This window comes from Stylophora pistillata, chromosome 6 (assembly GCF_964205215.1).
Source record: "Stylophora pistillata chromosome 6, jaStyPist1.2, whole genome shotgun sequence".
Taxonomy (NCBI): Eukaryota; Metazoa; Cnidaria; class Anthozoa; order Scleractinia; family Pocilloporidae; genus Stylophora; species Stylophora pistillata.
The window spans coordinates 34,773,895-34,783,902 of NC_142524.1; the positions used below are offsets into that span (position 1 = coordinate 34,773,895).

A 10,008-nucleotide genomic window follows, 5' to 3' on the forward strand; every position below is an offset into this window, starting at 1 on the left:
CGATTTCTTAATCAATCTTATAGAATTAGACAGCTGAATTAAAGCTGTAAGTACATACACATCGTCACTTGTGAAAATTTGTAGTGATGACCGTATTGAGATACAATGAAATATATGAAGTTCATATATTTTGTACTGCGGTATTAGATACATATGATGCACGATCCTCGCAGTAGATAGCGCTATTTAAGCAATAGCGAAAATCACACCTGAAAAAAATCAGGCCTGTACGGGATTTTTTTCAGGTCTGATTTTCGCTATTGCTTAAATAGCGCTATCTACTGCGAGGATCGTGCATCATATGTATCTAATACCGCAGTACAAAATATACGAACTTCATATATTTCATTGTATCTCATTTATCACTTTCACGGGTTTATTACGAATAGCTCCCAGTTGGCTTGTTAGCTTATTTGGTAAGAGCGCAGCACTGGTATCGCAGAGGTCAGTGGTTCGAATCCCGTACAGGCCTGATTTTTTTCAGGTCTGATTTTCGCTATTGCTTAAATAGCGCTATCTACTGCGAGGATCGTGCATCATATGTATCTAATACCGCAGTACAAAATATACGAACTTCATATATTTCATTGTATCTCATTTATCACTTTCACGGGTTTATTACGAATCAACTTAACGGCCTGCTCCCAGTTGGCTTGTTAGCTCAATTGGTAGAGTGCTGCACTAGTATCGAAGACGTCAGTGGTTCGAATCCCTGATTTTTTTCAGGTCTGATTTTCCCTATTGCTTAAATAGCGCTATCTACTGCGAGGATCGTGCATCATATGGATGACCGTATTATTTACAATCAAGTTATTTCAGCACGAAGAATCGCCCAGAACAAGTCTGAAGTCGTACTTCGAATCTGAAAAAATCAGAGTTTGAACTTACGAAAATAAGCGGTCCGTTCTCTCTTATGTGGCAGAGACACCGCCGGATTCCACCATTAGAGAGAAAACAAAGAAATATATACATAATATATTCAAATTCTACTAGCAACATCTTCTCTTATAGAAAAATGTTGATTTAGATACAAAGCAAGGAACTCACCAAAAGTATAACCTGACTTACTTTCAACAGTTTTAAAGCACAAACAGATTTTTGCGCAAAAAGCGGGCTAATTTTTATAATTCGTTTCTTTACTTCTCATGTATATCTTTGAATATTGTTTCCTTAATTTCTCACGGCAGATTGCATGCACTACCATACGCTAACGCTGATCCGAAATTTAAAAAATCATATAAATAAGATCTATTATGTCTATGCCACCCCGTAGAAGGCGACTCGTTCTTTCTAAAGGGTGCTTAAACTCCTAGCAACATGAATCGTGATCATCTTAGCGTTACACGCAACTCATTCGCAAGCCATCGATTTTCTTTCTCACATTTTGCTCGCATCTCTCTCTGTTTAGAATTTAAAATTTGAACAACATGACGATAAGGCGACTGCGAATGAAAAGGATTTTAAAATCCATTCCATTACTGATATGCTTTCTGGCTTTGTGTTTGGTTGGCTTTTACAGCGTCTTGTGGTCGGACTGGATTGAGCAAATAAATATCCGAAAGACTCAACAAACTGATGAAGGCCAAGATTTCAGCAATTCGGAGATTGACTTAGCTGACTCAAATATGGTTTTCAATGATGTATTAAAGGTAGCAAGGAAAACTCTTATCGTCGTTTCACACGGTCGATCAGGCTCCACACTCATGGGGGATATTTTTAACCATCATCCTTCTGTGTTTTACATGTATGAGCCTTTACAATCCATCAGAAGAGTCCATACAAATTTGAAACCTCATTCAGATTACAATGACCTCGCCAAAGATTTTTTAGCTGGCATTTTTCGCTGCAGATTTGATTCTCCCGAATTATTGGCTGATATCGAGGAATTTTACCGCAAACCGGATCATCCACGTGTCAGTAACGCCATTGCATCGCCACCTTTGTGTCCTTACAAAACTTCTGATGAAAGGTGGGATCAACGCCTTTGCCCTACTATGACCAGCGAGTCTTTGGGAAGCGCGTGTAGGGAACATTACGAAATGACAGTGTTAAAGGTGCTCGTGGATCGTGTACCCAATAATGACATCGGAAGTATTTTGGAAGCATGCGACACAAAGGATACTAACTGCAGAATTATATTCCTCGTACGAGACCCCAGAGCCGTGATCGCCTCGGCGCATAGCGTGGGGTTCTTCAGAGACAACCACGGAAATCCTGCAAGGCTGGGAACTCGAGAGTTTAGCTACTGGGCCTGTAAAAAAACTGAAGACAACTTGGATTCTATACGAAAACTTCCCAAATCTCTACACAGCCGGATCAAACTTCAACGCTACGAGGACCTAGCGCTGGACCCATTAAAAGAACTCTCTGCTCTTTACGAGTTTGCTGGGTTGTCTGTGCTGGAGAGTGTAAGGACATGGCTAAACGGAACAACACGGCAGAGTAGGAGTGCTTGTAACCATGCACAGGACGGTGAAGAAGCCACATGCACCAAGGATGACGCATGGGTGGCAGCAAACCGCTGGAGGTGGAAAGTTCACCCCCATGAAATTGATGTTATCGAGCATTACTGCCGAAGTGTGATGCTTCTGATGGGTTACAGACCTGTAGACAGGTCCCATGAATTACTAGCTAATATAAAGATACCTCTTTTCAGCCGCAATTTTGAAGCAAAGCGATGGTTTTTACATTCATAATAGTCTACGTGGGTTCCTCGATCTTAAGCCTCCCCATGGAATCGATGATATTGTTCTTAAATTATAAACACTCTTCCTCTGGTTCATAAAAGGAAAAAAAAAGTTGCACATGTAAAAACTGCAAAATGGTATAGACGGAAATAGGGAGAAATGAGAAAACAGTGAGTACGCTGACGCCTGCACAACCAACACAACCTGAGAGCTTTTTTTTCTCACAGTTAGACTGGTTGCATACGTTCTACAGCGTATGAACCATGGAGATCAATCTGGATCAACGAAGCTCTCTTGGCTAATGCGCCCGACTGGTGTATGCCGAGAGGCAGGGTTCCAATCCCCTCAAAGCCTGATTTTTATTTGAAACGCGTCGGGGACAGGTCTGCCTGGAGTCTGGCACTAATATGGAGCCTAACTATCACCAGACCTCTCGCCGGCTGGTGTTGCTCAAGGTCTCAAACTTTCTTGGAGGTTCTGAATACTGAAGGCACCTGGGCTGATCGAAGGTAAACTCGTCGAAAGGAAAGTTTCAACAAAATGCAATTTGAGATGATTGAGCCATATCATTTTATCCAGCTACTCATATAACAACATTTCTGTGATTCCCGATTGATCATGAAATAAAACAGAAAGCCCTCAGAGTCTCATTATTTTTTTACAACCAACTGCGAAAAACTTTTTACACGCCCCTTCATCTCCTAGCGAGTTCCGAAACATTTTCCTCTTGGGTAATGAAATCAGAGGAATGAAATACATTTGGGGAAAAATAATGCAGAATTGAAGCTAACACATCACTGCTTAGAACAGTGAAGAAACCATCTTTCTCTTCTTATACTTTTTCCTGATGGCCCATTAGGATTTCTGCAACAGGAGTTGGTAATGTTGTTTCCCTTTATGATCCTTACTGTCCATCAAGGTTCAGTGAGTTGAATCTCATTCAGTCCATCTGTTTCCACAGTTTACTGCTGTACATACATAATACAATCTCATTTGCTGTTAAAAAAGAGGAGAAGAAAAAGGATCTGTTAAAATTGGATTAATTTATCTTTTTTTCCTTAAGAGGTAATCTGAGTCACTTCATTTCAAAACCAAGTTCAATGGGACTCACTGGGGAAATATGAGAAAAAATTGCTACAGAGTATGTACTGTACACATATATCTGGATACACTAACAGTAGATTAAGAAAAAACTTACATCTGCTTTGCTGGACTGTGACTGGAAGAACACTGACTCGCTATGGCCACATCTAAATTGATAAAAAATAGTCACTACAGACAAACATATGTACATGTGTGTATTACATCAGCGGGAGACACGGAGGCCTAATGTTGTTCTGTTGGACAGCTATTTGAGAGCAGGCCCAGCTGTTCGAGTTCAGAAGTATGGGTGGCAACTTAAGAATTGTCCAGAAGATGCTAGGAAAGCAGCAGAGTGGCCAGGTGGTTAGGGCACTGGACTTGTAATCCACTGTTCCCAGGTCCAAGTCCTCCAGCCTGCTACTTACTGAATAATTGTTCTCAGTTGCCCTCAGTTCAACTCCTGCCTCCTGCTAGTTGGGATTTTAAGGTGCTTTATGTTTATTTGAAATATTTGTTTCTCTCTCTTTCATATTGAAAAGTGCTTAGAGGCTTACAATAAACACCGCTTAACTTGTTAATTTAACTTATAATTTTTGAAGTCCTAGAAGACTAATGAAAGCCAAGTAATAGCTCTTTAAATTCAAGCATTCTGTTACTCTTTCAAGATACATATACCATAATAATTTGGATATATCAACAAAGTTGAAATGGTAAATTGGTCACTGTAACGATTACAAAAGCTGATGTTTCGAGCGTTAGCCTTTCATTGGAGCCCTTCGCTCCGACGAAAGGCTAACGTTCAAAACGTCAGCTTTTGTAATCATTTCGGTGGCCAATTTACCATTTCAACTTTGTTGATATATCCAAATTATTTTGTTACTCCCACCAACGCAGCCCCAAACAGTTTCTTTCGAAACTATCAGCCTTTAGACATATACCATAGTTTGTCAAACAAAGGTAAAGAAGCCTTCTAAGTAAAAGTGACAAATGACTCCATGAGCAATAATTGTTAGTCATGACAGGGCAAAAACTACATTTTCCTTTCAGAATTCAAGAAGAGAAATGTTTTTGATTGGTAGTTTTAAAACAAATGCCAACAGAATCACTTGACTTTTAATCAAAGCAAGGGGAAATTTCACAGCAAGCCAATGAAAATTTGAATTTACTGCTACTGTGTTAAATATGCTCCACAGTGTCCCATCAGGGTTCAAAACCACACCTCTGCATCTGGTGCAGTGTGCTAAACTTAAGTTCACTTACTTGGGACATGAATGCTCCTCTGTTCTTGGTAAGGTAGGATCAGCAACAACATCTGTTACAATCTGTGTCAGTTCACTGAATCATGCCACAAATATATAAATGAAAGAGTGCCGTAGTTCAATTACAAAGATAAAAACACAGAAAATTTACATGTATGTGTCCAATACACAGTTGCTGTAACCAGGGGTTGAATTTGTCTCAGTTCATTCTCTATTCTATGTGTTTCAGCACAATCATTAGGGACTAAACTCACTTATTATCCAACTGTACTAAACAGAGTACAATTAACATGCAAATTGATTACAAATATCTCGCAATATTGCACCATTAACTGGAAAGTTGCTATTTGGCATGTTAAAAAGACCTGTTTGACAAATTGGCTACTCCTGCATGATTTGTTCAAAGGAATACCTACTATTGATTGTCTTTTAATTCAGCCTGTGAGATCCTCAAAATATGACAACTTGTCAAAATATTCAACAATATCACACACCAAAATGTCTAACAAGAAACATATCACAGAGGTAATGGGTTCAACTCCCATACAGGCCTGAATTTTTTCTTCAATTTTTTCAGGCTTTATTTTTCAGAACTTCTTAAGTAAAGTTAATTACTGCAAAGATCATTTTCACACCAAGGTATATCGTTGAAATTCCTGCACCTAATATCAGGTTTTCATTAAAAATGAGTTGAATGCCATTTGCATTTGATTCAGCTGTGGCCCATAATACTTACTTGACTTCATGAGTGATCTTGTTCACATAGATGCAACTGTTGTCTGCTTCTTGCTGATAGTCACAATTTCTACACTAGGAAAGTTATCACCAGACCAACTTAATAAGACTTTTTCTACATTTTTTTGATCAACATAGCACCAGATGTTATAGGGTTTTTGATCAAAGCAGGTTACTGACTGTAGTCTACCACCACTTGCTAGCCCCCTTATCACCTTCTATTTAGCCTGAGAGAGAGCTGGCTAAACAGAGGGTTATTGAAACCCATGTACACCTGTAAAAACCATAGACAGGGCTGCACATGGCTACAAGGAAGAAATCCTGCAAACTTTACATTCCTTAAAGCCTCCTGGTGATTTCTCTTGTGTTGAGCTGTGCTTCAAATTCAATCAATATAGATCAATATAGATCAATTTCTATAGCGCATTTCCATGTAAATGCTCTAATGCGCTTTACAACACTGTGCGGGGGACTTTTCCAGACTGCCGGTGGCAGTTTACAATTAATAAAGGAGAAATTTTTACAGATGCCCCCTCCCCCCCTTCCCAGTAAACATGCCAGACCACATCACAGTAATCTCGTGATGTGGGTTCTTTAACGTCCCTTGCCGAAATTAACTAATTGATAGGTGCAGGAGACGGGACCTCCGGCTTTACGTCCTATCCGAGAAGACAAAGCAATGTGAGTGAAGCATCTTGCTTAAGGACACAACGTCAAGCCCCAGCCAGGACTTGAACCCGGGCCATCTGACCTAGAGTCCAGCGCACTGACCACTGGACTACTCACGCCTCACGAAATTGTTAAAATTGGGTTATTAGTTGGTAAACTGCTAATGATTTCCAATTACTCGTGTTGGAAAAGTTTCATACCCAGCTGCATGCTCACATAGTAATAATATTATATTGCAAACAGTAATGTTTGAGAACACGAGTTAATGAGTGAACTTCAACTACTATAATTCCTTGTAAATCTGAATATTCTGCCCTGCGTCTGAAGCAACATGTAACTGGTAATCTGTGACAAACAATAAAGTTTTCTTGACTTCGATCCGGCGGCCATTACGACCGAATAGTTAAAAATTCTCAAGAAATTAACCATTAACTTACAGCATATAACAGTATCTTGTTGTCTTTGTCTTCCTTTGGGTATAACATGTTGTTGCTAAAAAGAAAAAGACGAAGTTTATCCATAACCTTTTACACGTTAAATTTAAAGATCAACCAGCAAATGCAACATAAGAATGATTTGTGAGTAATTTACGAAATACTAAGGGGAAAAAACACAGCCTTACCATTCTTGGCAAAATTTAATTCCCACAAAGCCTGGTCCATTATCTGAACGACCTCGAACACTCATTTTCTCCACGAATATTTAATGCAGTCACTCTGAAACGCGACTCAAAAGAATCTAGTCAAAATGGTCAAAATGAAGGAACTCACAAAAATGGCGACTAGAAATGTGGGAAACTGGGAACTCTATACGATTAGACCGCTGACTACTTGCATTGGGCTCCAACGCGCCCAGGCCTCCATCCCGTACAGGAGAAGATTCGTGCGCTTTCGAACGAATGCCTTTTTCATGATCGCTACGAGGACAAACGTAGCCCAAATGGAAAATGCAATCTGTTGAAGGGCAGAAAAATGCCTCTGACACAACTTTGCAATAGGGTGTCAGTGGCCATGCAGGGAAGCGACGCCTTACAGACAAATTTTGTGTCCAGCTTGATGCAAGAAAACTTTTTTGATCTATGGACTTTATAATCTCGCTGTCTTACTTCGTGAAAGTTCAAAGGGTTGAGTGTGGGGCATTGGATTTTTAAGTTAGACAGCAGTTCAGCCATAGATGGTCATATTTTAAGGAGCTGCTTACACCAAGTACCTTATCCAGACTGATAGGCTACTGAAAAGGGCCTTTCGATTTGGGTATATTCAACACGAGTCATCGATTCGACAGGTTATTATAGACAGGGATGTAAGGCTCTGGAAAAGTATTATGGGTACTTCTTCGCATCCCCCGCAGGATCTTCTCCCCCCGCTTCAGAACAGGGCTTTACGTGGTAGGTCGCATCCTTACCAGATCCCACGTGTTAACACAGAGAAGTTTAAGAAATGCTTTTGTAAATAGATGTCTTCTTGATTCTAAATAGATTGTAATTAACACTTAGATAGTTTTATCTTATTTATGATGGATCTTCTAAGTTTTAACGTTCGTTTAAAACCTTGAATAAAGACTTTTATTATTATTATGTCGCAGAGAAATCAACTGAATGCTACATTCTAGTCATATTATTATTATCATTATCATTATTATTATTATTATAACTCTCAAAAAAGAAACAACAACTTTGAGTTTAAATTTACAAGACATGTTTCGACATTCCGATGTCATCTTCAGTTGCAAATGAGCATTTAACTGTTGTACATTTGAATTTAAATTAAGGTACGTTACAAACTACGTGTCAGGGCTTACGTTACATTTGAATGTTAAAAACGCGAAAGATGTAAATAGCGCGCGCTTGACTAGATCAAAAAATAAATAGATAAATAAAAAAAAAATATATATATATATATATATAAAAAAAATAAATAAATGTAATAATGATAAAAATAAATTAAAAGACCAAGGAACAATATAATTAAAAGGAAAGAGACAACTCTAGATGTTTCAATTGTTGATTAAGGATAGGTTTTTCCCACTTAATATGCAATGCCTCTTTGATCTTAATTTGGTATTTTGAAGCGGCAGAATCTAAGATCGTGAAACATTCAGTATCACAAGAGTCAAAACAGGCCCTTGATGATTGCAGGTGCTTGTAAATATGCGAAGTTTTGTCCGACAAGAGGTGCTCACGAACTCGTGTACAAATGTGGCGAGTGGTCTCACCAATATAACTGACATTACAGCCAGCACATGAAAATTTATATATGACACGCGAACGTAGACCTAGCGGTACTGAATCTTTCACACTGAACATGTTTCTGAGTTTAAACGTACTGAAGACTAACTTAATATCTAAATCAGCTCTACAATAACGTTTGAGTAGTTGTCTTAACTTAGTCTGAGCGATGTTCGAAAACCGACCAATATAGGGAAGTTTATAATAGTGCGCAGAAGGTTTACTGGAGTTAGAAGAGGCGTTCTGCCCAGTAGGAGGATTCTTTTTCTTCGCTAGATACCTGTAAATGATCTTGTCTATGACCCAAGATGGAAAAAATGGGCCTGTCTTGACTCTTGTGATACTGAATGGGCCTGTCTTGAGTCTTGTGATACTGAATGTTTCACGATCTTAGATTCTGCCGCTTCAAAATACCAAATTAAGATCAAAGAGGCATTGCATATTAAGTGGGAAAAACCTATCTTTAATCAGCAATTGAAACATCTAGAGTTGTCTCTTTCCTTTTAATTATGTTGTTCCTTGGTCTTTTAATTTATTTTTATCATTATTACATTTATTTTTTTTTTATATATATTTTTTTATCATTTTTTTTTTATTTATTTATTTATTTTTTGATCTAGTCAAGCGCGCGCTATTTACATCTTTCGCGTTTTTAACATTCAAATGTAACGTAAGCCCTGACACGTAGTTTGTAACGTACCTTAATTTAAATTCAAATGTACAACAGTTAAATGCTCATTTGCAACTGAAGATGACATGAGAATGTCGAAACATGTCTTGTAAATTTAAACTCAAAGTTGTTTCTTTTTTGAGAGTTATTGTCACTCTGCTGTCTTTACGTCCTATTATTATTATGAATGACATAGGCATTGACAAAAAGCAGCAACTTTACATAATCAAGAAAATGATGAATATAGCTATTAGAGCAACATATTACGTCTTTTGTTGTAGAAATAGGAATTGGGACAACCCAGATTTGATGCAATTTTGATTTTTTTGTGTGTGTTGAATAAGCCAATCTCGAGCAGCATTTGTAAATTGCCTATACGTAGTGAGATTTACAATTGTACATTTAAAAACACAAATAAAGTTTCCATTATTATTATGAAGGGCAGAGCTACATATACAACTGCAAGAATGGCCACAGTTTGAAGTGGGCAAGCTCATCAATACTTCTCAAAAAATTCACCACGAATCTCAGATGAGACAACCTCAGCTGCTGAAAATTTTAGCTCTGCCGTCCTCGCACAGCACAGTTATGTTGCTAAACATTTGTAAACAAAGTAATCATGTAAAACGACCAATCAGTAAGCAAAGGAAAATATCAGAGGACGCCAATAAGAACTAA

General features: G+C 38.3%; 2 protein-coding genes across 2 annotated transcripts; one reads left to right on the plus strand and one right to left on the minus strand.

The window, feature by feature from the left end:
* Window positions 1-1,331: 1,331 nt before the first annotated feature.
* LOC111319764 (carbohydrate sulfotransferase 4) lies at window positions 1,332-4,348 on the plus strand. The gene is made up of 2 exons (XM_022922509.2): window positions 1,332-3,196; window positions 3,751-4,348. Exon 1 carries the CDS (start codon window positions 1,428-1,430, stop codon window positions 2,694-2,696), a length of 1,269 nt encoding a protein of 422 aa, XP_022778244.1. The 5' UTR covers window positions 1,332-1,427; the 3' UTR covers window positions 2,697-3,196; window positions 3,751-4,348.
* LOC111319776 (DNA-directed RNA polymerase II subunit RPB9) lies at window positions 3,241-7,230 on the minus strand. The gene is made up of 6 exons (XM_022922517.2): window positions 7,056-7,230; window positions 6,871-6,925; window positions 5,766-5,839; window positions 5,031-5,105; window positions 3,886-3,937; window positions 3,241-3,683 (listed from the first exon to the last, which is right to left on the minus strand). Exons 1-6 carry the CDS (start codon window positions 7,118-7,120, stop codon window positions 3,624-3,626), a joined length of 381 nt encoding a protein of 126 aa, XP_022778252.2. The 5' UTR covers window positions 7,121-7,230; the 3' UTR covers window positions 3,241-3,623.
* Between the last annotated feature and the right edge of the window lie 2,778 nt (window positions 7,231-10,008).